Source organism: Oryctolagus cuniculus, chromosome 11 (assembly GCF_051225735.1).
Source record: "Oryctolagus cuniculus isolate XC-2025 breed Fujian yellow rabbit chromosome 11, ASM5122573v1, whole genome shotgun sequence".
NCBI classification, from domain to species: Eukaryota; Metazoa; Chordata; class Mammalia; order Lagomorpha; family Leporidae; genus Oryctolagus; species Oryctolagus cuniculus.
In genome coordinates, this window is record NC_142877.1 from 15,755,711 (window position 1) to 15,781,921 (window position 26,211).

The window sequence follows — 26,211 nt, forward strand, 5'->3', positions numbered from 1 at the left end:
GCCCCCATCCACCTGTTCCCCTACCCGGAATTCAAACGTAGCTCCCAGTCTTCCTTCTCCCGATCGCCCCCGTACCTGCGCCCCCGCAGGGCAGACGATGCTTGGCTGCGTGGCGCCGTGCGGGGCGAAGAAGCGAGGACCCCATGGCTTGTGCGGGTGCGAGGGCGATGTGGGTACGCGCGTGAGTGTGCGAGCGGCTCCGAGCCGGCCAGCCCCGGAGAGGGTGCGCGGCGGGACCCGCGTGTGCCAGGGGCGGGCGTACGCGCAGGGGTGTGTACGCGGCCAAGGCGGAGCGGCCGGGCGGCGGCGGCGGCGGCGGCGTTAGGACTCGGGGGACACCGCCCCCCCCCGCCCCCCGCGTCCCGCCCCCGCCCAGCCTCCTGCCTCAGTTCGCGCCGCGCCTCGGCTCGGAGCGCAGCGGCGCCGGCTCCCGGAGACCGAACCGAGCCAGCCGGGGCGCCCAGCAGCGCGCACAGCCCGCGGCCGCGCCGGCGATGCGGGGCCGCCCCGCACCCGTCCCAGTCCCGGCCCGGGCCCCCGCGGGAAGGGACTGAGTCGCCCGCCGCCCGGATGGCGAGCCTCATCGCGCTCGCCCTCAGCTTGCTTCTGCGGCTGCAGCTGCCGCCTCTGCCCGGGGCCCGGGCGCAGAGCGCCGCAGGTGAGTGCGCCCGCCGCGGGCTCCCCGGAGCTCCCGGATTTGCGCGGGACCCGCTGAGGAGAAAGTTGTGCCGGCTCGCGGGCCGAGGGGTCCCGGCGGTGGCCCGAGCCCGGCCGCTGGCCCCCAGGAGCGGGCAGCCGTGCCCAGCGCGCCCGGCCGCCGATGTCCCTCGGCAGCCCGCGGCTCGGGAAGTTCTCCGCTTTACTTTCCCGCCGGCCCCCCGGGCTGGAGTAACTTTGCGCGGCTGTTGGGAATATTTCCACGCGCTGCCTCCCACTTGTCGGAATCGGGCGGCGAGACGAGGAGCGGCGGGTCCCCGGCAGCGCCTTGGGCCGCGCGCTTCCGGCGGGGAGCGCGGGGCTCGGGCAGGCCGAAGCTGCGGGCGCCGTGGCCTGGCTTGGCTTTTTCTCCTCAGAGACGTGGGAAGCCTTGGACTTGCTGCCAACGCGCCGTGGCCCCTAAGCTCCCCGCTGAAGGTGCCCGGGGGGGAGGGTCTGCGTTGGTGACCGGGACAGCTGCGCCACCGCCCAGCCCCTGGTTTGTTACCCGGAGAGAACGGGCGCCCGTGGAGCGGCTCGGACCCGCAGGCCGGTCTGCTCCTGAAAAGTTTGGGGGACTCGTGTCTGGGTCTGGCCACAGGCGGGAGGTGGGCAGAGGCGGGTCCCTCGGGTGTCAGGGTTCAACCTGGGCTCTCCTAGCTGTAACTCGGCGCGTGTGTGGGCCCGCTGCCTCCGCCGCTCGGAGTGTGTGTGTGTCGGGGGCTCTTCCACATCCCCGGCCCTCTGCCCACTGAGAGGAGGCTGGAGATGGCCCAGGGACACTTTCAAGTTCAGCCTCACCTTGAAGTTTCTTGGCCCCGCCGGGCGCTGCCGTGGCCATGCGGAGCTGAGCCAGTGGGACTTGGGCGAGGGTTCTCTGTGCGTTCCTAAGCAGCACCGGGCCCCTGCGTCTTCCCGCGGAAAGGAGGCGGCCGGCAGGGAGGGGCGCTCCTTTGGAGACGCGCTGGCCTGCCCTTGCGGAGCCTGGAGCTGGGCCCTCCAGAGCCTGTGCCTGTGGCTGGGGCGGGGGTGGGACTGGGACGCCGCGGCCGTGTTCCGTATACAGCTCTTAATGTCCTCGTTTTTGGAGGGACGGTGCTCTCGGCCGATCTGGGAACCCGGGCGTCGTGAATCACTCAGATCTTACCAACCTCCAAGGCCTGGCCGGCAGAGCAGGCGCTAATAGTATTGTCGGTCCCGCGGCAGAAAACAAGAAAAAAAAAAAAAAAATCTTCCCCGCCCGCGGACCTCGAGTGGTTCTTGGGTGAACCCGTAGCTGCTCGGGCAGCTGTCCAGTGCTGAACGCGAGCTCGTTCCGGATGCTCCCGCCAGGTGGCGCTCGCCCACAACTGTTCAAATGCAAATCTGGTTGCTTTCATCTCAGGCATAGAACTTCTTTTCAATTTTTAAATGAGTAATGTGTTTATTCAGCAGCCTTTTGTTAAAACATTTAGAGAAGTGTGAGGAGCAAGCACCTTTTCTTTGTTTGCTCTTGGGCACTCACGGGAAAGAAAAGCAATGCTAGAGAACAGTTTGGGAAGAAATCCGCTGTTAAGACACCCTATGTTTCTTTCTGTTCTACCTGAGCCGCGCTGGCTTTTGCAAACCTTCTGTAGCATATATTTAGCAAGTGGCTGCGTTCGTTCTCGTGGCTCCTTAAAGGAGTGAGATTATCTTGTGTTGGAGATTTGATGCATGCTAAGCCTCTCATATTTGTAGAAATAGGGATTTTCTGTATATATTTGTCCTCTCCTTTCTGGCTTAATGCTAACTAGACCATTTAAATTCGATTTTTCTTGGTTTCTCCATGAACATCTGCATTTGTAAATGCAGGAATGCTGCAAATGGTCACTTTTAAAAATGGGTTTACCTTCTCACTCTACTTCTAAATTCTGAAATCATTGAGATCCAAATGCAGCATAGATATAAAGATAGCTTTCAGGTATCCTTTTAAAAACTTTTGGCAAGTTTGGGTAAATGTTACATTTTGAAGCTCAGCGGTGTGTTTTCCATGTTCTTTTGATCTGAAAATTCCCAGTTTTGAAAGCAGTTTCAATTTGTAAGCTTTCATCCGGCACATAGTTGGGGATTACATGTATTGTTGTAACATATTGGCCACAGTGTCCAGAAGTCAGGGGTGGAAGTTTGTCATCAAAAGTAAATTTCCTCCTCCTCTAATGTGTGTGTCATGAGCCATGACGAGTTTTGTAAGGGTCGATAGTAAAAATAACATCTAAAAATAGCCCGTTAGCAGTATGGGGAAACACGATTTGGGGTTGGGGAGGAAGGAGACAGGTAAGCAAATAGGGGGTCAGTTAGTGCATTTACTAGTGGGTTTTAGTATTTAGAATCTGTATGTTGAGAGTGAACATACATCTTCCAGGGGACTGACTTGAAATTGCGATTGTTGGCAGCCTAGTCATAGTCACTGCCAGATACCTCTGGGGAGCAGTTAACAGCGCAGTGGAATCTTGCTTTCTGTCCTGGAGTGCTTGATTTGTCTCCTAATAGAAGAACAATTAATGTGCAAACCCGGCTTGGATTCTGTTCCCACAACAATTGGGAACACGTAGCAGGCACAGCCCATCTTCTTGGGTTACAACCCATGGTCCTTCTCTGTTTCTTAATTGCTCCTTGCTGGTTCTTAGCGCAGCTCTTGCACGCACCAGGCTGCCAGCTGACACAATGTCCTCTGTAGTAGTGTAACTGTCACCTTTCAGAGCCATGATCAGAGGACATCACAGCGTCATTCTTTTAAGCACGGGATCCTCCCGTGACTCTGACAGTGTGTTGCTGTGGAAACAAGAGAAAGCAGAGTAGGCATGGTCCTTGATAAATATTTATTGATGATGATGAAGAGATGGTTAGAGTCTCGTGGCAACCATGATGGGGGATAGAGGAATTTAACTGACAAGGCAGCCTGGTTTAGAGAAAAACAGTCTGAGCTTTGGCATCTGAAGTCCTTAGTTTGAATCCCGCCTCTGCCTCTTCGTAGCTGTGCCAGCTTGGGCAAGTCATTTATCTTCCTGGATCCCCAGCCTCTCGTCTGTAAAGTGAGGATAATTATAGCTGCCTCACTGGGTTTTTGTGAAGACTAAATGAAGTGGCATATGCAGAGAGAGTAGAGGGTTGCCTGGGACAGAGTAGGCGCTTTGTCCAGGAGGTGAGCCTTGTCTGTTACGTGCCTTTGCCTCAGTGTCCATACAGAGGCCAGAGGGAGGTCACCGATAGTAAGCTGTGAGTTGTGAGTGAGCTGGCTTAGGTTTGGGGGTGATTTTTAGCCTTTTTTTTGTTTGTTTTTGGGGGGCTTGACTCTGCAGCTACTTTCACATAGAGATATTAGATGAACGTTTCTAACAGGTCAGCACATTTTATCTTTTGAATTACAGCTGATTAAAAAAACCCACATGTGACTGTGTTGCAACAAGGAAGTTTTTGGGTCTGTTGTCTTCTGGTGCCTGCCACGCCCCTGCCTCACGGTCATCCTTGCCTGCAGGTCCTGACCCCTGCTCCATTCCCAGCTCCTACCCAACCTAGAAATTAAGTAGACGGCACTCAGGCAGGGGAAGGAAAGATGCTTTTCACTCCATAAACAAGCAGGCGATAAGAAAACACAGGGCCACGGCATTCCAATAAATAAATAAAAAAGCGATGAGATTATTGAAAACAAACCGTGTCTGACAAGTGTAATAGCATTTGCAAACACATTACAGAACTGGGCCTAGGAGCCAACCTTATGTAGCTATAAGAAATCTTATAAAACGCACTCAGGTTGTTGGTTTGTAGAGAAAGAAAGGCACAGATATTTAGATGAGTCATCAACAATCAGATGCAGCCAAAGAGACTGCAGTGGTCAGGGTCTTGTGTCCAGGTGTTGGGGTCATGGGATTCAACGTTGGATGTGGTCCTGCTAAACACTTTTATTTGCCTGTGAAAGGGAGGAATACTTTCATTTCTTTGTTACCGATTGGTAAGAGTCACAGGAACCAAAAAGGAAATACAGGGACGCAGGGTGCATTCCAGACAGAGACCCCAAGAGACCTGCCAGAAGTCAAGCCTGAAAAGTGGGGATTAACGTGTCAGTAAGGCAGAGCGGTGGAAGTACGAGGGGCCAGTGAGAAATGGTGATCACCAGCACCTGTTGTATCCCCAAATGTCAGCATCGTTGCAGACTGCATTTTTTTCACGCTGGAGTGAGGCTGCCGGAGGATGCTTGCCACATCCACATCTGCTAAGTGGAATAGATGCAAAGGATTTCACATTTCTTGAATATTTAGCCTACATTTTTATTGGATGGGGGAGGTATGGGAAGATGTTGAAGCCATTTTGGTAATCAGTTTGGCAGTTCCTGGCAAAGTTAGACATACACTTGCCATGGGATCTGGCAGTTCCACCGCAGCTAGGAGTCTACCCAAAAGAAATGAAAACACAGGCTCACAGAGAGACACAGATGTAAATGTTTGTAGCAGCATGATTCATCACAGCCAGACATGAAAACAATCCAAGTGTCCATCAACTGGTGACTCCGCCCTATGAGATACTGCTCGTAGTAAAAAGAAGTGAGCTGCTGATCCGTGCTGCAGCATGAATGAGCCTCAAAAACATGCTGAGAGAACCCAGATACAAAGGGCTACATATCACATGTAGGATCCAGAAGAGGACAGATAGCCTAGACAGAAACAGCCTGCTAGGGTTGGGCGTGGGAGCAGCGGTTAATAGAAAGCAGGCTTCAGAACATGTTGGGATGATGGGAAGACTTGCAAACTGGAAGATGGTGATGGTGGTGTAACTAAATTCACTGAAAATTATGGAATTGTGTGCTCATGGTGGATACAGTTGTAAAGATGTTAACATGTTTGTTTGACAGTGAGACTGTGTATAACCTTAAAGAGTAGATTGCAGCTCCCCAGTGCACTTGTGACGGGACCTGCCTCTCTGTTGTGAACCTTTATTTCTGCATCCATCAAGTGGAAAAACTTGTGCCTTGCTGCTGGAAGGGCTGGAGAGAATTTCTGTGACTTGTCCAGCTCAGTCCCTGGTGCAAAACTGGTTCTCGGCAAATGACATTACTTGTCTCCTGCCAGTTTTCAAACTTGTTTATTGGATTAGTTGTTTGTGAGACACTAATGCCTCCTCTCCATTTGAGACACTTGATGCTGTGTATTAAATCTATGAACAAGTATTTTCCTCTTCTTCATCAAAAAAATTAAAAGTTTAGGACTATCAGGTTTTGACAAGGATCTGAGCAATTAGATAGCTTTGTTCATTGAGTGTTGAAAATTGAAAGAGTTTTTTCTTCTTTTTTTTTTTTTTTAGGGCTAATTTGGTGATGTCTATTGAAATGGAAGATTTGAGTGTTTTGTGCTTGTAGTGTTTTGGTAGAGTGGGTTTGGTGGGAGTGCAGGGGTGGGGAGGATGAGACCATTCATTTCTTTCTTTTTCACTAAGCCAAGGTTGTAGAAATTTGGATGGAAGAGAAGCAGATCCCTGGGCCAGGAGCAGGTGCAGCAGTTTTGGGTCCCTTGATTTTCTGCCGAGAGCAACAGAACTGCCCCGCGCTGCCTGGGTCTCTGGCTTTGTATGGCCCTCCCATCCGTACCCAGGGAGACTCTCACCCTGACAGCCCACGTGCTGCTCTTCAAGAGACATCTACAAGCCCCGCACTTTGTGTCATCCTCGCGCCCATCCTCATCCCTGGGTGGGATCCTCATCCACTCGTGTGGCCCCGAGCAGCTTCCCTGGCTCCTGCTTCCCAGAAAGTTGGCGTCTTCTCAGACTGCCCTTGGCTTGTCCTTGTCCTTGCTCCTCTGACATCCGAGTGGCTCTGAAACCAGCCATGAGACCACAGACCCATGTCTCTTGGTACCCCTCAAGCCCAGGCGGGTACCAGATTGCGTATCCATGCTGGGAGGTTCGTGCCCTTGGTCTCTGTCACTGAGTGTGAAGGAGTGGAGCCGCATCAACAGGCAGGGCTTTTCTGAAGAATGCTGCATGCTGGATCTCACTGTGGCCTGGAAGCCTTGGAGAGTCTTGACTTCCTCGAATTGGCTGTAGTTATGATTTTGTTGTTAGTGGCTGCTCGAATGATCACCGTTTGGTTAGTGAGCCTGTTTAGGCCACTTGCAAGCCTTTTTTCATCGTTGAGAGAGTCCCTGTGTTTCTGTGACAACAAGATCTTGAGGCTCACTTCTAGATAGTCTGCTCCTGACATGTAATTGGTTGTTAAAGAGCTCTGATCCCTTTCTGTGGGGACAGCAGAGTCTGGGTTGTACATTTTTGTTGGCCTGCTGTCATAGAGTAGGGTAATACTAGGGATGGAAAAGAAAGATCATCTCAAGAGTGTGCATTTTTGATCATTTATCTCTCTGGTTTTGTGAAGCCAGTTTGAGGATGAGACCTTGTGAAAAATAAAAGTCCTAATTAAAAATAATATTGTCAGTATCTTGGCATGTACTTAAGTTACTATAGCCTAGAAGTTGATGTCATCATTGCTTTATTTCTTAGGCATCTTGGAGTTGTCTTCTTATTCATGGGCCCAGTGATAAGTCCCTCGTGTTAGTTTTTCTCAAGTATCTACTTCCTGTAAAGAAGAGACCCAGGTCTCACTCTAGGGAAACTCCATTCCTTGTCTATTGCTGTGTGCCAAGGGCTCTCCCAAGCTTAGGGGTTTCTTGTCTCACCGGTTCTTTGGGTCAGGAGTCTGGTGGGTCCTCTGCCTCTGAGCTTCTGCGAGGCTGCAGCCAGCCTGGCTCACATGCGGAAGGAGCTGCTTCCAAGCTCACTTGCATGGCTCTTGGCAGGACTCAGCTCTCTGGACTGCAGGCTTGGGGCCTCAGTTCCTCATGAGCTGTTAGGGTGTGGGGAGGCCACGCTCAGTTTTTTGCCACGTGGGCCCCTTGGTTGGGCCCGCTCACAACGTGGCAGCTGGAGCAAGGGAGAGGGCAGGAGGGAGTGTGAGCGAGAGGCAAGTTTCAGGTTCTTGTAACCCAGTTTTGAAGGTGACATCCTGTTAATTGCACCGTATTCTGTATGTCAGAGGCAGGTCATGAGGGCCAGCCCACACTCCAGGGGAAGGGATCACACAAGGGCGCTGTGTTAGAAACAGAAAGCAATAGGAAATGTACTGGACTATGTAGTAAGATAGGTTTATGCATAGAGGAAATTTACTATGGGAATTGGCTCACACAGGGGGACCAAGAAATCCAGTGATCTCCTGTCTGTAAGCTGGAGACCCAGGAAAGTGCCAAGACCTGAAGACTTGGTGGGTCATGGTATAAATTCTGGTCTGAATAGTCTGAAAATTTAAAAACCAGAAGCACTGATGTCCAAGGCCAGGGGTGCCAGCTGAAGCAGAGAGAGTGAACTTGCCCTTTCTCTACCTTTTGTTTAGTTGGTCCCTCAGTGGAGTGGGCGCTGCCCTCCTATGCTGGCGAGAGCCTTCGACTCTGTGCAGTTCTCCAACTCACATGCTGGTCTCTCCCAGACACTCTCATGAACACACCCACACATACATCTGCACAGACCTATGCATATCATCACAGACACGCCTGCACATAAAAATGCACCCACACATGTACACATACTGGCATGTACACCTGCACACACATCCTCACCACACACACATGCACACCTGTGGTGACGGACACGCACACCTGCATGTGTGCTCACACCTACTGGCACCTACATGTACACCTGCACACATGCCCTCACAAAACACACACGCATGCCTATGGTGAGGCACACATCTGCACGTGTGCCTGCACATACCGGCATGTATACCTGCACACATGCCCTCACACACACATGCACGCCTGCGGTGATGCACACATCTGCATGTGTGCCTGCACATACCGGCACCTATGTGTACACCTGCACACATGCCCTCACACACACACATGCATGCCTATGGTGACAGACACACACATCTGCATGTGTACTCACATACTGGCACATGCATGTATACCTGCACACGTGCCCTCACACACACACATGCATGCCTATGGTGACAGACACACACATCTACATGTGTACTCACATACTGGCACATGCATGTATACCTGCACATAAGCACCTCACGAAACACACATGCACGCCTACAGCGACACACATGTCTGCATGTGTACCCACATATACCAGCACGTACACGTACACCTGCACACCCCCCTCACACGCACACATGCACGCCTGTGGTGATGGACACACACATCTGCACATGTGCCCACACATGCTGGCACATGTACACCTGCGCACCCCCCTCACACACACACACATGCACGCCTGTGGTGATGGGCACACACATCTGCACATGTGCCCACACATGCTGGCACATACATGTATACCTGCACACCCCCCTCACACACACACATGCACGCCTGTGGTGATGGACACACACATCTGCATGTGTACTCACATACTGGCACATGCATGTATACCTGCACACACGCCCACACACCACACACACACACACACATACTGTAGTACTAGCTATCTGGGCATCCTTTAGCCCGCCCAGGTTGTCCCATTTCCACAGTCTTTATTATCATGTGAAAAGCCAGAATTTAATTACGCTGATTAAAAGGTTTAGTGTATAGGTGCAAATTATTATATGGCTCAAAACACATCATATCTGATTCTTTTGACTGTGTTGTAGCACAGTCATTGCAAGAAATTCAGCCACAGTGTTATTTCAGGGTAAGCGTGTGTGAGGCCTACATTAATCTGTTTCTCGTGACTATAATAAAATACCCAACACTGGTTCACTTTTTGAAGAAAGGAGGCTGCCTTTGTGTCCTGAGGAACCACACGGCAAGAGACGAAAGTGCGTGCGTCTGTGTGGTCTCTCTGTCTTCTTATCAAGTTCCCAGGGTTCAAACCTGGGGCCTCCATCCTAGTAGCCTTATCCGGTCCCAATTGCTTTACAAAACTCCCACGTCTGCATACCTAGCTTTGTTGTTCCCACCCCCTCCATACTAAACAGTGGAGATTCAATTTCAACCCATGGAGAAGTGGGGGCTGCTCAGATCCTGTGCAGCCATAGTAGGGTCCCACAGTATCCTCCAGGGAAGAATCCTTTGTCAAAATCCAGATGGACTTCCTGGTGGCGATGTTCTCCGGGAGTTTATAGTTTTCACAGATTGAGTGTGTCCTCGGGGATGGGGTTGTGGTTCTACTTGTGTAGGCAGCGTCTAGAGAGTCACCAGTTTACAATGGTCCCAGCCTCAGGTCCTTCTGAGTCATTTCTACGATGCAGCCCTGGGGGAGGAGGACACCAAGCCCCTGGAGTTCACCCTTCAGCTGGCTGGAGGCCGTGTTTGGCCTCCACTTGCAGTGTGTGGCTTTTGGAGCAGTTTGTCACTTACTGAATGTCCTCTTCAGCTCTGCCTACTCTGGCTGTGCAAGGTTGGGTGCCAGGCTCCCCTCCTGTTAGGAGAAGGTTGGGATATCATATTCCTACGTGTGTACGACACACACACACACACACACACCCAACAATTCATGACAGGTCTGGGTCCAGGACATGGCTCTGCCTGGCTATTCCAGCTCTGAGTTCAAAGATATTTCTTTTTTTTTTTTTTTTAAGGATTTATTTTATTTATTTGAAAGAATTACAGAGAGAGGTAGAGAGGTAGAGGTAGAGGTAGAGGTAGAGAGAGAGAGAGAGAGAGAGAAAGAGAAAGAGAGAGGGAGAGGTCTTCCATCTGCTGGTTCACTCCCCAGATGGCTGCAATGGCTGGAGCTGTGTCCATCTGAAGCCAGGAGCCAGGAGCTTCTTCCAGGTCTCCCACGTGGGTGCAGGGCCCAAGCACTTGGGCCATCTTCTACTGCTATCCCAGGCCATAGCAGAGAGCTGGATCGGAAGAGTAGCTGCCGGGACTAGAATTGGCCTCCATATGGGATGCCTGTGTTTCAGGCCAGGGCTTTAACCTGCTGTGCCACAACACTAGCCCTGACCAGTTTGTCATTATTAAATGTCCTCTTCAGGTCGGCCTACTCTGGCTGGGCAAGGTTGGGTGTGCCAGGCACCCCTCCTGTTAGGAGAGGGTTGGGACATCATATTCCTATGTGTGTGCAACACACACACACACACACACACACCTGTTCATAACAGGTCTGTTCATAACATCCAGGACATGGCTCTGCCTTGCTATTCCAGCTCTGAGTTCAAAGCCATTTCTGTGCCCAGTCCTTCTCCTAGCCGCAGATCCAGAGCTCTGGATGCTTTAACTGTTAATTATTTTATTCAGTGGATCTTCACTCTGCCTGATAGTATCCATTTCCATTTCTCCACCTTTTGTTGCAGGAGGTGTGTGAATAGTGGAGTAAAGGGAATGGTTTCCAGCTCAGAAATCAAGACTTTAAACCAAGATTCTGAACTGTCTCAAGTCAAAGGTGGATGGGAGGGAGATCATCAGTTATTTTCCCAGGGCTCCTAGCCCTAGAAAAACCCGGCTCTTTGCCAGCCTCTTCCCTTAGTCTTGCTGGCTCTGGTTCAGGATGTTTATCTTCCCCAGAACAAAAGTGCCTGGAACAAAGTGGAGGCCAGCTCTCTAACACCTTGGTTGCATTGTCTTGAAGCCGTTTCAGTTAGGTTTGCTCAAGAACTGTGGAACCAACGGAGAAGAGGGGCTTATAGTTTAACACCAAGATGCTTAGTGTCAGTGTGCAAACACCTTACCTGATTCCAGGTACCACATCATCCTTGCTTCAGACAGAAGTTCTGAATGCCATTTTTGGTGTATACTTTTCCATGTGAATTTTCCATCTTGACTACATCCTCTACATTTTCCTCTTGGGGAGTGCCTGTTCCAAGTAGAAAAGTATTTGTGGAACTTGACCCCATACGCATCACTTTTGGTAGAGAAATGCAATTAATTTGAGCAAATTCCAGAGTTCCAAGGTCAGTGCTGCCTATAAAAAAGTGTACACATATTTTTAATAGTTTCTTAGTTTAAAACTAACTAGGGATCCTTCTCCTCACTGGTCTCTATTTTAATGAAGGCTGTTGAAGATTGGGTTCTTACCTCTCCCCCAACATGGATCGGGAAGCATATGTTTAACTTCCCTGTGTGTGATGTCTACTTGGCTGTTGTTCTAGGAGTTTTCTTCATGGGCACGGGAGCTTTGCTCAGTTCCGTGTCTACTTCCTCTCACCTCCTAAACCTCAGCAGGTGTCGTCTGTCTCTGGAAAGTTGCTGACTTCCTGTTCTCCTTTGGGTTCTTGGTACCTCCCACAGCCCAGGTTCCCTTTTCAGATGTCTCTTTTGGGAGCATCCTTTTGTGATCCACAGATGTTTGGCTCAGACCTCTGGCATTTCTTCCTATGGGGGTGCCAGCTCTCTTGGAGAGCCTTACTTCTAGCTACTGATTTGAGTCACATGGAAAGTTCCAGGCATTTTGCCTTGGGCTTATTCATCTTTTGTCATATGTTAGAGGGAGAGTAATTGTGGATGAAGCCCAAGACTTAGCTCCTTCTAGAAAAGTTCTCATGTTTCAGGCCCATTTTACTCAGTTTCCTACTGACCCTTGGCCATGGTGCGTCTGTCATGCCTGTCTCACTTTGACACCAAAAGGATATTTTCTGATGGGTTCCAGTTTATCTGTTAGAGACCTTGTATATGTGTTCCCAAACACTTAGTTGTTCTTGATTTATTTAGCCAAAAGTTCAGGCTATCATTGAAGTGAGATGACTTTACAAGACCAAAGTGGATGTAGATCTTAGCCTCGTCTTTTCTGGACTGGTTGGTTCACTGAAGGGTTGCATAGTTTTCTGACATCTTCAACACTGCCTGAATCCTGTTTGTATATAGAAGTAACCCAGTTTTTTGCAATGTCATTTCATTTATATAGTATATATCAGCATATTGGACAAAATCTTAATGCCGATAATATGAACCTCTACTTAAGGAACATTTACAAATATCTTGCTCTTTTGGTTCATGAACCAAATTGAGCACATACAAAGCCACATCTTCTTCTGTGGGGAACAAAACAGCAGGTTCTAAGGATGTAACAGTCAGATATATATCAGTAATCAAATGATGTATGTTTATGTCAGTATAAGAAGAAGAAAAAGCAGTTTACACTCCTTGGAGTAGGCGTGGAAGAGATGGAAGGTGGAAAAGGAACATTTGGGACTCATTCATAATATTCACTTTTGGAAAAGGGAATGCACTTTAAGGAAGTTTATTAAAATCAGTTGGTAAGTCTTGACAGAGAACAGAGGTGTTAATTACACTTCTTTTTGTAATATTTCTATCTTTAATTCCTTTAAAAAGTGGTATCTTTAGAGTTTAAGATTTGTTAGTAAGGTACAAATGATGAGATTTTAAACATATTTAAATATATACATGTATATATGTATATATGCTGTTTTTCTTCAGTCATCTTTTCCAAAAATTGGATTTTCTAAGTGGAGAGGCTTATTTCGGAGTTGCAATGAGGGCTCCTTTGGGGAACTTGCAGCCTTCTGCCCCTGGTTAGGAGGTGGGTAGAGAAGTGTGCTGCAGACCCACGCAGATGTTTGAGCTGCAGTGCCTGGGGCACTGATGGAGGGGCCTTCAGTGTCCATCCCCTGCAGGCCCCAGAGCCCTCTGGAAGGGGCCTCCCCCAACCCCAGAGGAGTAGCATGGGTTCCTCCCGGGGCAGTCTTCTGCCCTCGTTTCACTTGAGGCCTCGGAGAGGTATATTTGACATAAAGGATACAGTGTTGAGCGATCTTCTTGGTGTTTAGAGATACTGGGCACCTGGGCACGGCCTTCCCATCTGTGAAATGACCCCCTGACTTCTGTGTTTATTAAGGGCTGCAGTTCTATGGCTCTGCCTTCAGAATTTCTATCTTCTGAGTATTAGATTACTTGAGATCTTTGATGAGGTTAAGTGGACTAAAAATCTGCCTTTTCCTGGTGAATCAGTGTTGCCATCCTTGATTTGTCCAAGGAACGGGTTGTGCAGACCCCAGGTGGTGAAATAAAACTTGTTTCCAGGGCTGTGTGTTTGCAGCAGCGAATGTACCAGAACTGTCTGGATCCGTCTGTGGCAGCAGGGTCTCTGTCTCTCCTCGACGACGATTTATAAACCCAAAGAGTTAGGCTGAGAGAGAGGAGTGCTCGGCTCCTGTTGGAGTGGAAAACACAGAATACAAGGAGTTGACGAATCACTGGGTGAAATGATGGATGGTAGGAGGATAATAGGGACTCAATTAAGAAGTTAGGAAAATCACAGGTGCACCAGGGTGTGTCTAAGATCATGAGGGATCCAAACTGAGCACCAGGGGAATGGATACAGGGGCGCAAATGTCTACGAAATAGGGAACGCTCACACTGCTGCCCACTTGAAATACTTACAAGGAGCCAGAACCTTTCCAAAGGCTTTACTAATGGGCATTTATCCAGTGTGTGAACCAGTCATGATGTGGCCACAGCTACCAACATGGAGTGTCAGAGTGAGCCCAAGGCCACCAGCTAGCGAGCAGCACAGCAGAGCTGAACTCAAGCAGTCAAGGCTGGAATCTGTGTTCCTAGCCAGAACTTTGCTGTCTCTCTGCCTCACTTTGTGCCACCTGCTGTGCTAAATTCATAACGAAGGAGAAAATTAGGTCCTGTTGGAAATCCCAAGGTAGGAAGTGGTCCTTTAGAATCTGCAATGAGGGTTCCTTGTGAGGAGGCTAAGGCAGATACGGTACTCCCCTAAATCGGGGACAGAAAGAGGTTCCATGGAGGTTCAACCACTTGGCCACAGCCACACTTGTCTCATTTCAGGGTGCAGGTTCTTAATCACCACAAAGTATTGAGCATTAGAAGGTCTTTATGGCAGTAAGGGGTTTGGGAGACAGGGCTGTCTTTCTAAGAAAGAATCCCCATCTCCTCCGGTTGGGAGTCTCCACTCTCCCAGGCTTGTGGGGGTGGGAGGGAGAACGCTCCCCTGTCCTGGGGCAGAGGTGGAGCCCCTGGCTGTGACAGTGGCCCTGCCCTGGGGACCTGATACCTGGACGTTTATCCCAGACGATGGTCTTGGGCACAGCACTCCAGGAAACAGTTTGTGGCTGGAGGTAGTTTATTGAGTTCATTTAATCCACAGATGCCTCGCTTGCAGATTTAAGACAGGGGCTCACTGTTCCAGTTCTGCAGATGAGAGGCTGGTGCCACAGCCATCCGTGGGACTTTCCTTTGTCTGCTGCATCTGTGTTGACCATCAGACTTGGCTGCAGGAATCGCTGCTTCTGGGACACAGGCCACTGTGACATTTGACCTCTGCACTGACCATTCTCATCCTGTGCCCTGCCATGAAGCACCTGTGGACGCTGTCTCAGTGTCTGCTGTGTGACTGCAGGTTTCAAGTGTGGTCCCTAATGAGCCCTTTTGGTTCTCAGCTGTCTTCCTTGTGGAATCAGGTCTGGTGAGGGTGGGACCCTCTGTCCTGCTGTGGAAGAAACTACATGGCGGTTAATGAAGGGTACAGGCCCTGACTTCCGGCTGTGTGGGTGTCAGTCAGTGTTATGGTGATGTATAAGACGAATGATCTTCGACGAGGTAGTAGAGCTCTGACCCTCAGTTTTATTACCTGTGAAATGGGGCTAATAAGAGTGACTTGCTTGTAGGGTGGCCATGAGAAATCAGTGGAATGCTGACCAGGGGGCCAGGCTCTTGGAGAGTGCTCAGTAAACACTAAGTATTCCTGGGGGCAGTGCTGTTGCTTGGAGCTCAGTGGAGACTGCTAATTTAAGCACCAGAGAACACGACCAGGGTGGCCAGTCATCCCTGTTTGCCCAGGAGGGAGGTGTTTCCCAGGATGTGGAACCTTCAGTGCTCATTGAAAAGCTGGGTCTGTCCCAGGTGAAGCAGGGTGAATGGGTCATTTTTAAACCCCTTCCGGGCCCACAAAGCTGTGTTCAGAGTGATCTGGCTGCATAGATTCCTACTGATTGCACATGAAATTCATATTTGTTCAGCAGAAAAATCAACTGATGTCTGACCTGCATTTTTCAGATGTTGAGGAGGAGGAAATTGGTTTGCTGTCAGCCCTGGAGGAGCTGTTGGGGGCCTGGTGGAGCATCTGGATCTTGACAGACAGTCTTCGCCTCTAGTGCGTCAAGAGACTGTGATTAAGGGACTGTTCATGAGGTGGGGTTGAAGTTAAGGGATTTCACAAGGTGCTGAGCTGCCTGGAGGCTGGGAACAGCAGGGAGCTCTCAGCACCCTTCACTGTGGACAGGGGCAGGTGGAGGGAATCGTGTGGACGCAGCCCTTCTCGGTCATGCTCTGGTGCCAGGAGCTGGTGGACGCCTTTGTCCTGCAGCTTCTGATTGAGTTCAGTGGATGGATGGCTCTGGTGGGCGATTGTAGGGTGGGGGGAGTGGGGTTGGGCTGTTGATCTTGCTCCCTTCCTGCTTGCTGCTTTGCTGTGGCTGTGTTCCCAAGGGAACCTGTCCTCAAAATGTGGTCCCTGGGTGAGCAGCATCAGCATCACCTGCGAACCCACTAGAAATGAGCATTTTTTGGGCCTGACCCCAGACTCAAGGAATCAAAAGCTATGGATGTGGGGCCCACGAATTGGTGGTGTAAGGACCCTTTCAAGTGATCCTGGCAGATGTGGGCATTTAAGAACCACTGGCCCAGAGAGCAAAAAAGCATCACTAATCCAGCGTGGGGCCTCTGGCCAGTCAAGTCCCCTCTTAGCTGGGTGGGAGGGAGCTTTGCTGTCACTTCAGCAACAGGTGACTCTCTGGAATAGTCTTGCTGTTTTTTGTTTATTTTCTCTTTCCTACTACAGTTTCAGCTCCAGGAGGAGTGGGGACTTTGTCTTGTTCACTGACGATCCCCAGTGCCTAGTTCAATTCCTGTACATAGTTGGTGCTCATTTAATGCTGATGCGTGAATGGATGTGAAGTGATTTCTTGGACCACTTTTGGTGATTCTTGAAAGAAAATTCTGTTTTGTCTTATAACAGCTGGTTTATTTCAAATCTGTCAATCAGAAATATCAACCAATGCTTTCATTTTTTAAGGGCAATGATAATTGATGAGTTAAGGAAATAGTGCTGAAAGGAGCCTGCAAGTGCCGTTGACCGTGACACACACGTCTGTGCCAGCTGTGCTGCCGTTCATCCTCACGGAGCCCCGTGAAGCTGCACCACAGTACTGCAGTGCCGTCTTAGTGACATTAGGTGACATGTTTGGAGCTACACACCCTACTGGCTCAACTCAGTTTCAGTCTAACTGTGTTCACTCTCAGGCTGGCATTGTTTCAATTAGCAAAGCTGTGAGAGATTCAAAAGAATCTTCCAACTTGCAAAGACTGATTCTGTTGTAAGTGAATAAGTTTATTAAGGGCTGAAAGAGAGTAGGAATTGGAGTCAGAGAGACCAGAATGGAGGTATTGGCTCTCACTGACTGGGTGTCCTGGGGCACAATACTGCACCTTTCTGAGCTTAGATGGCTCCTCTGTCACCTGGAGACATTGTAGCAGCCTGGCAAGGGTTTGTCATGGTTTGAGATGTTGCATGTAATGTGCTCGGCGTGTGACAGTAGTAGTGGTGGTTGTGACACTATGACCTTTTGGAGAATTGGTAATTCATTCACAAACCAGGTGGTAAATCACCATTTCATTGGTGGATTTTAGAGTTTATCACTCATCATTAGGAAAAGCTGATAAGGTGACTTGAACTCACAGCAGTCCCTGGAGGTATTTTCATTCTAGTCTGCACTGCTGCCGGGGACCCTTAAGCACCCTTCCTACTGTTTATCCTAGGGAAAATCACTCAGCCTCTCTGATCATTCATTTTGTCAGAAGACAGGGATATCATAGACACGTGGCGTGACCGATGAGGGGATTTCAGAAAGTTTGTGGGAAAATGGGACTCGAGTTTGGTGCAAACATTTGTTTTAAAATACCTTGCATAGTTTTTCTATAATGTATATTTTCCACGAACTATTGGAAGACCATCACAGGCACGGATTTCAGATTATTCTGCACAAAAGTAAACTTCTGTTTTCTGGGAACTTTCAGAAGTACCTGTGTACATAACGTGGTGCCTAAGTAGTATGGAAATTACTACCGTTCTCAAGGAGGGTTTCCCTCTGCATACCCAAGGGTCTCCCTGCTGTTGCACGTCAGACGTACGCCTGCCTGTCTGTGTCTGTGTCCGAGGTAGGCACCAGGTGAGGTCCTGTGTGAATATACGTGTAACTGCACATGAGCTGCTGTGGAAATGCTACTTGTGCAGAACCCTGCTCCTGAGAAGGCCTGCCTCCTAAGCACAGAGAAGAAACCAGAGAGAACCGGAAGAGCCCACCAGCTGCCAGACGGATGTATACACACCGGCGCCCTCCCCCAGTGGCCGGAGCTCTTACGTTGCAAAACAGAAGTTTTGGAAAAGTTCTCACAGTTTTGTCTGATTTCTAAGCTTGGAAGATTTAGGAAGGAGACGGGCTCTTGCAGGGTGTTAACTAACAGGGGTGGTGGCCTGGCTGCTACAGAAGAGGAAGGGAACTGCGAGAACCTCAGTGAGATCGCAGTACGCTCAGCAGGCAGAGCTGCCGGGTGTGTGGGCAGGGAGGGCACGCTTGGCCCTGCAGGCTCTGCCGCATCGCTTTGCTGAAGAAGTAGCCACCGTGATGACAGCAGAGGAAAACAGGTGCGGGCTCCCCATACCATAACTGCTCTTTTTACTGATAACCAACCTCGAGTTATAAGAAAAGGCTCCGTGGTCACCTCTAATTCCAGTGATTCAGTTTTTATAAAGCTCGATACAGGGTTTTTTGGGCATGTTGTTCCATTTTTAAAGGCTTTGCAGACGCAGCTCTTCAAATGGCGACTGTGAGCATGATTCTTTCAATCTAATGAACCTTGGATTTAAGTATTTGGAGTAGTAAACTGAATTAAAGGATAAACCTTGGCTATCTGCAAAGCTCTGATATCATGAAGTCAAGTGTTTTTTTTTTTTTTTTTTTTTTTTTTTTTTTTACAGGCAGAGTTAGTGAGAGAGACAGAGAAAAAGGTCTTCCTTCCAGTGGTTCACTCCCCAATGGCCACTGGGGCCGGTGCGCTGTGCCGATCCGAAGCCAGGAGCCAGGTGCCTCCTCCTGGTCTCCCATGGGGTGCAGGGCCCAAGCACTTGGGCCAACCTCCACTGAACTCCTGGGCCACAGCAGAGAGCTGGACTGGAAGAGGAGCAACCGGGACAGAATCCGGTGCCCCGACCGGGACTAGAACCCGGGGTGCTGGCACCGCAGGCGGAGGATTAGCCTAGTGAGCTGCGGCACTGGCCTGAAGTCAAGTTTTCATAGGAGAAACTTAAATGAAGCCATGATGGGGTGAGCGAGAAGAGGAAATATATTTTTTTAAAAAGGAAAACAAGAGGGGGAAGAAAGAGGGCCCCAGCAGCATTCGGAGGAGACCCGTGGGGCAGGGCTCAGGGTCTCGGGGTTTGGCTGAGCCGCCCAGGTTGAGTTTCCCTGGAAGAGAATAGTTTTCCTCCCCTTCCTCTGGCTCCTTTCATTGTGCTTGAACTAACCCTTCAGGGGAATAACTTTACAGCCCAAGGCTCTTAGTTAAAAATAACTTTTATTGTAAGAAATGGATACAGCATGGGGGAAAATTGCTATGGAGTAGAAGTTTTGATAGCAAATAATGAGACAGTAGCTCATAGAGGCTCCCCCAGCTGCCTCCCCCAGACACCTCCTTCCTCGTGGTGTCAGTCAGATCTGAGCGGTCTGGGGATGCCCAGGGCCCGGGACCGTCTGGCTGGGGCTCTGGTGAGCAGCAGGCCAGGCTAGGCCAAGCACTGTCATGATCTCTTCCTCCTACCCTCCAAGGTGACTACAACGTGGTTTGATGCTGCCCTTTGTCACTTGCTTCAAAGAGGAAGAGTATGGCAGCTGACATCCCTTTATTGGAGGCACAGGGGTCAGGACTGGCTCCATGTGGAAGAAATCAGCCTCTACTCTGTTCTTTGGAATTTTCGAAAGCCGAAGATAAAGCCGTTGGAGCGTGCGGGGAGTTAAAAGCATGCGACTCCTGGATTAGGGTGACTTGAGAAATTAGAACTGAAGTGACAGGTTGGACCATGTATTAGTAACTGGTAGGGTGTTGCATTGAGGCCCTTAGTTCCTCGGGGACCCAGCACTTCCTTGGTACAAGGGCCTCTCTGGCATTCTGGCTGGCAACTGTGTCCAGTGTGCAGTAAGACAGAAGTCCCAGAGATGCCATTCCATCACTGTTACTGTGTTCTCTGGGTTAGAAGCTGCTCACCAGCCCAGCCCACACTCAAGGGGAGCAGATGACATAGGGTGTTGAGTACTGGGAGGCAAAGGTTGTTGGGAACTTTTTTTTTTTTTAAAGATTTATTTATTTATTTATTTGAAAGGCAGAGTTACATAGAGTCAGAGAGAGAGAGAGAGAGAGAGGTCTTTCACCTGCTGGTTCACTCCCCCGATGATGGCAACAGCTGGAGCTGCACCAATCTGAATCCAGGAGCCGAGCGCTTCTTCCCAGTCTCCTATGCAGGTGCAGGGCCCAACGACTTGGGTCATCTTCTTTTTTTTGGAGGAAAGAGCGCTATTTATTAGGTTGTGAGTTTCTCTGTTTTGCCTTTACAGATGCACAAAAGGTCATTGAAAATATTACTGAAGGAAGGAGGTCAGACGAGCCCGGACACCAGACTTTCTAGCTGCTGCAGGGCTGGGGCTGGGGCCTGCGAAGGCGGCGGGGCAGCGTCTGCCAGCTAGAAGACAGCTTAGGGACCTTCTGCCAGTGACACGCGTTCTGCTAACCTCTCCCCACTATGCTGACAGTTGCCTTGCATTGTGGTTACCACAAAATAACTCTCATTGGCATCCAAGCTTTATAAAAACATCAGGTCATCTTCTGCTGCTCTCCCAGGCCATAGCAGAGAGCTGAATTAGAAGTGGGGCAGCTGGGATTGGAACCGGCACTCTTATGGGATGCCGGCACTGCAAGTGGTGGTTTACCCCCAGGGAACTGTTTTAAAGGCTGTTCCCCACAGACCTGTATCTTAAACTCTTGTTTTAGTTTTTTTTTTTTTAATTTTTGCATTCCTTAGAGTCTTGCTACAAAAAGCTTGCTTCTGTTGGTATGGAAAGGGTTCACATCTAACTAAGAGACTGAAAGCAGAGGGTGGAAATGTGGCAGATTTGATCTGGTTACTTATTTACCTTGGTTGACGTACCAAGTGCTTGCACAGGGCCTGAAATCTGGGATTTCCTTTCACAGCCACTGTGACCCTGACACATAGCTGTTATCTATTTCTACGACGGATGAGGGAACCAAGATTCAGAAACAAGCCCGAGTCTTGTCCAAGATCGTCAGGATTTTTGGATTTTTAAGGGGTCAGAAGAGGTTCTGAGTAAAGGCTTTGGGGGTGGATGAATGTGGTGGCGCTTCCTGTCTGCTGGGGCCCTGGGCTAAGACCAGGGTGCCAAGTGCTGCTCATGAGCAGATGGGAAGGGTCAGGCCGTGGCCGTGGAGGGGTCTCAGGGAGGCAGGATTTGGGGGCGGGGGAGGGGGGCGGTTATAGCCAAGCTTGACAGGGCCAAGTTCCTCTGCAGCCATTCCTCTCATGAGAGGCAGAATCAGGGAGAAAAATGTCCTACTTCTCTCCATTATTCATTCCTGCCCGCGGTGTTGAGTTTGTCCTTTACCAAACCAATGGAAGCCATCACACTCTGCTGTTTTCCCACCACAAGGCCGGTTTTTCTCTCCTACCACCTTTGCACAGCTGTGATGGAATTTTTTTCATTACAGAAATGAGTGGAAAATCGAAATGTGAACATGCCAGTACTCACGGTAATACGTTTGCAGAGACAGAGGCTGTCCGTTGTGCAGAAAGTCCTTTGTACTATTTAGCTTCAACTGGTTGCTGGTCAGATGACTTCAGTTGTGTAAGGAAATGAAACGAAAGGACACGCATGAGATGCTGGGGATGCTTCTTCCTCTGTCTCCAAGGCCATGTGCAGGGTTGGAGGAAAATGGGGACATCTTTAAAACTGTGGACTGAGAATCAACATGAAAGACAAATAAAAACCACTGGTGATTCGAATGCAGAGGGAAGTCACTGGCTATCCTTAGAGATTTTGATGGGAAGATGGTTTGTCCCAGACTCCTTAATCAAGAGGACGGCGTTCTGCTCCCTGTTGACACATTTTTCAAGGAAGTTGATGACACCATCAGAATTGCTACACTACTGCCAAAGTAATTTTTTAAAAGCATAAATCAGACCACGTCCCTCCCCTCTTTGGAATTGTTCTTCCTGTGCTTAGAATAAATAAAGCTGCAGCCACAACTACTGCTTCCTGACTGTAAGATCTGACTCCTGATATTGCCTTCTGTCCACCTTGCCACTGTCCACTTCTTCGACCAAATTTAGCCTAAGCAATGGCAAACCATATCGCACGGGCCTCGCCTGGGCCACTGCTTGTTTCCATTTGGTCCCAGGCACTATGAGTGCTTACTGTATCTTCCCATGGTTGATAATCAAAGGAAGACTTGTTTTGTGGTTCATGAAGATGATATGAAATTTGAATTTAACATCCATGAAAATGGTGCACTGGCACACAGCCCTGCCTGATCATTTCCGTGTTAGCTGTGGTTGCTGTCACGCTGCACTGGGGAGTTTAGATGCAGTGGAAGCTGTGTGCCTTGTGAAAAGCAACCGGCCGTCATCCCACCACAGGAAAGCTTTGTTGGCTCCTGCATTAGCCACGTTAGCTGTCTTTCCCCTTCTCTAGAAGAACATATGCCCACCTCAGGGCCTTTGCTCTTGCTGTTTTCTGTACCCAGGATGCCCTTCCTCCTCAACTCCAGCGCTCGTGTCTCTCCTTCACTTCCTATTTTTTTTTTTTTTTTGGACAGGTAGAGTTACAGACAGAAAGAGAGAGACAGAGAGAAAGGTCTTCCTTCCGTTGGTCCACCCCTTAATGGCTGCTACGGCCGGCACTGTGCTGATCCGAAGCCAGGAACCGGATGCTTCCTCCTGGTCTCCCATGCGGGGGCAGGGGTCCAAGCACCTGGGTCATCCTTCACTGCCCTCCCGGGCCACAGCAGAGAGCTGGACTGGAAGAGGGGCAGCCAGGACTAGAACCAGGTGCACACATGGGATGGGTGGAGGATTAACCAAGTAAGCCATGGCGCCGGCCCCTCCTGTTTTTTTTTTTTTTTTTTTAAGATTTATTTATATTATTTGACAGGAAGAGTCATAGAGAGGCAGAGAGAGAGGAGGGAGAGGGAGAAGGAGAGGGAGAGGCCTGGAGCTTTGTCCAGGTCTCCCATGTGCTTTCCACTGCTTTCCCAGGCCATAGCAGAGAGCTGGATCAGAAGTGGAGCAGCCAGGACTAGAACTGTTGCCCATAGCAGATTCTGGCACTGCAGGTGGTGGCTTTATTGGCTGTGCCACAGCGCTGGCCTCTCTTTCATTTTCTATCCACATTGACTTAGATATATTGATGGATTCATGGCATCGACTATCTCAAAGTACTTATTTCTCTTTTATAAATAAAAACTAGGCTGGTACCGTGGCTCACTAGGCTAATCCTCCGCCTGCAGTGCTGGCACCCCGGGTTCTAGTCCCAGTTGGGGTGCCGGATTCTGTCCCGGTTGCTCCTCTTCCAGGCCAGCTCTCTGCTGTGGCCCGGGAGGGCAGTGAGGATGGCCCAAGTGCTTGGGCCCTGCACCTGCATGGGAGACCAGGAGGAAGCACCTGGCTCCTGGCTTTGTATCGGTGCAGCATGCCAGCCTTAGCAGCCATTTGGGGGGTGGACCAACAGAAGGAAGACCTTTCTCTCTGTTTCTCTCTCTCTGTGTCTAACTCTGCCTGTCAAAAAAAAATTACTATTTATCAGGGAGAGGGAGGAAGAGAGAGAGAAAGACAGAGACAGACATGTGTTCCCATCTACTAGTTCGCTCCCCACATGCCTTCAACACTGTGGCAAAGCCAGGAACCAGCAGTGCAACTTGGGGCTTCCAAGTGAGTGCAAGACCCAAGTACTTGAGCCATCACTGCTGCCTGCCAGGGTCCGCATTGGTGGGAAGCTGGGGTCAGATGCTGGAGGTGGATATTGGACGCAGGTGCCTGGCAGGGTACCTCTGTTTAATCACTGGAGCAGACACCGGCCCCATGTCTGTCTGAGTTGCTTCCCACACGTACGTGTAAGGTCTTGGAAGGAGCAGTTCTGTCTCGCTTCCCACCGTGAAAGTGCCTGACACAAGCTGGGTGTGCTGTAGGTGTTGAGAGGCTGCAGAAATGAATGAAGATCAATGTTGAGTATCCACCTGGAGCCTTTGCTGTGTGGCCACCAGCACACCCTTGTCCCCAGCAACAGGCCCCTGTTCTCCTTCATGCAAAATGTCATATTCAGTAAGCTGAGCTAACTGGGATTTAAGATAAGACATTCCAAAACTATGTTTCTATTTTAAATGTGGAGAATCTTGGATAATCAGGAGCACCTTGCATGGCACTGAGAACTTAAGGAAATGAAATGTTTGTGCCACAATCCAGCCTCTTCTGTTTCACCCTTACAGCGTGTAAGGATCTCTGTGTTCCAAGTTTACCACTCAATTTTAGCTTACATTTTCTTACAGAAGGCTGAGGACTGGATGTGTCTCTCTTCTCCTTGATTCCCTTTTGTAAGTCGCAAGGACACACATGAGATAAATGTGCTTTTCTCCTGGTCCAGTGCAGCGGTCACGGAGGGACCAGCCACTGCCTGCCCTACGCATGCAGCCTGTTCACCTCGTGGCTGTGCCACAGCCACCTCCTGAGCTCTGTGCTGTGATCAGGGGCTGAGGGTGGATGTGACCATCTTCCAAGCAATACTTGTGTTTGAGGAATTGAAAGTCAAAACGCGGGTCCTGTGTTGTGGGTGCCGCTGCTTAAGCTGCCGCCTGCAATGCCAGTATTCCATATGGGTACCGCTTTGAGTCCCGATACAGACCCCTTCTAATATGCCTGGGAAAGGAGTGGAGGATGGCCCAAGTGCTTGGTTCCCTGCGCCCATGTGGGAGACCCAGAGGAAGCTTTTGACTTTGGCCTGGCCATTGTGGTTATTTGGGTGAGTGAACCAGCAGGTGGGAGACCCCCCCCCCACCTGCTCTGCCTTTAAAATAAATAAAATGACTCTTAAAGTCAAAATGCAAGCCCTCTGCTCATCTCAGTGTTGACTTCACTTGCTGGTGTTGGGGACTTGGAAGCGGTACATAGGATGCTGCCTATTTTGGGGCACATCCTGGTAAGGATTGCTGCGGTTCCTGGCAAAGAATCCTTGTCACTGTCCAAGATAGGCTGCTGTTCCCTGCCTCTCCAGGGCCTCTGTGCTGCCAGGGTTAGCCGAGTTTCCTTTCGGAGTCAGTCACTGGGCTACGAGGGCAGGAAAGACCTGAGGGACCAGTCTTGTCCTCCAGGAGCTCACTGGCTGGTTAGGAACACTGCTGGCAGTGTGCTCCAGTGACACACAGTGGGGCAACACGGAATAACTTTTGGCTCTGCAGGAAGAAGTCCCTGTTATAAGCCTTTTGCGTGTTGTATGGTTTTTAACAGAACAAGAGCTTTGGAGTCAAGCTGGCTTTGCCGCTAAAAGATTTCTGAGCCTGCAAGGTTGCTTAGCCTTGCTCTGCCTCAGTTTGCCCCTCTGTAAAAGGTGATTTTTGATGAGAGTGTCCACTGTAAGATTCTGAGAATTCAAGGAGTTAGTGCTTGCACATACAACACATGGAATACACACATTCAACTCTGGTGTCCCCTGCAATTGTTACTACGGTGGTTGTCCTCTAACATGGTATTTTGGGGGAAATTTCATTCTTGCTGTCAACAAAATTGGATAAGCAGTTTCAGTATGTGGTTTTGTTTTTGTTTTGTTGAGCAACCTCCCGAAATGTGTGCCACGCTTGTTTAATTACATCTCCCTGCTTGCTGCCCTCCAGTTGGGAAGGCAGGAATCGCCATATTAGCATGGTAATGTCGCAATAATAATCTCCCGAGTCAGTGTAAATAAGGAACATCTGTGCGGTATTTATGACCCACAGAGCACTGTTAGATCGGCAGTGTTGTTCTAATCCCAAGTAGGTCATTGTGACAGAGCCTGATCCGCCGGCCCTCCTGGGGCCTCTGCCTGGCCCATCCAGGTCTGTGCCCGCCAGCCCAGATGGAAATGGGCCAGGGATGCTCCTAGGAGGTTTTTGTTCATCAGAGCAACAAAACTGAGTTCTTTTTGGTTTTCACAGGAAAAATGGGTACAGCTTTTTTGTTTTTGTTTTATGTGTACATCAAGAATAGAGGTTTTTCAGTTGTGTACGTGGTGCTTACCTGTTCTCTGGACTGTGCAGGGGGTGTTTTGAAGCCCCACCTCGTTTGCTGACATCCAGTGCTTTTGTGTTGCAGGAGTTACCAGTTTGGCTTGGGTTTCCAGGAAACTCTGGGTCAAAGTCACAGCTCAGTCAGTCTTAGTCCTTGTGTAAGGGTCACAGTGGGTGGTTTTCAGAGTACCTGTTTCTCCCTTTGTTTTTGATT

The 26,211-nt window shown here is 49.7% G+C and overlaps 1 protein-coding gene across 3 annotated transcripts in view; it reads left to right on the forward strand.

Annotated features, from left to right (window-relative positions):
• Positions 1-390: 390 nt before the first annotated feature.
• Positions 391-26,211, forward strand: part of PTPRT (protein tyrosine phosphatase receptor type T) — a 1,117,000-nt gene continuing 1,091,179 nt past the window's right edge. For all 3 annotated transcript variants that reach the window (XM_070051826.2, XM_051846098.3, XM_051846094.3), the window contains exon 1: positions 391-658. In XM_070051826.2, coding sequence (XP_069907927.2) covers positions 571-658 — 88 coding nt within the window. In that variant the 5' untranslated portion in view covers positions 391-570. The remainder of the gene's footprint in view (positions 659-26,211) is intronic.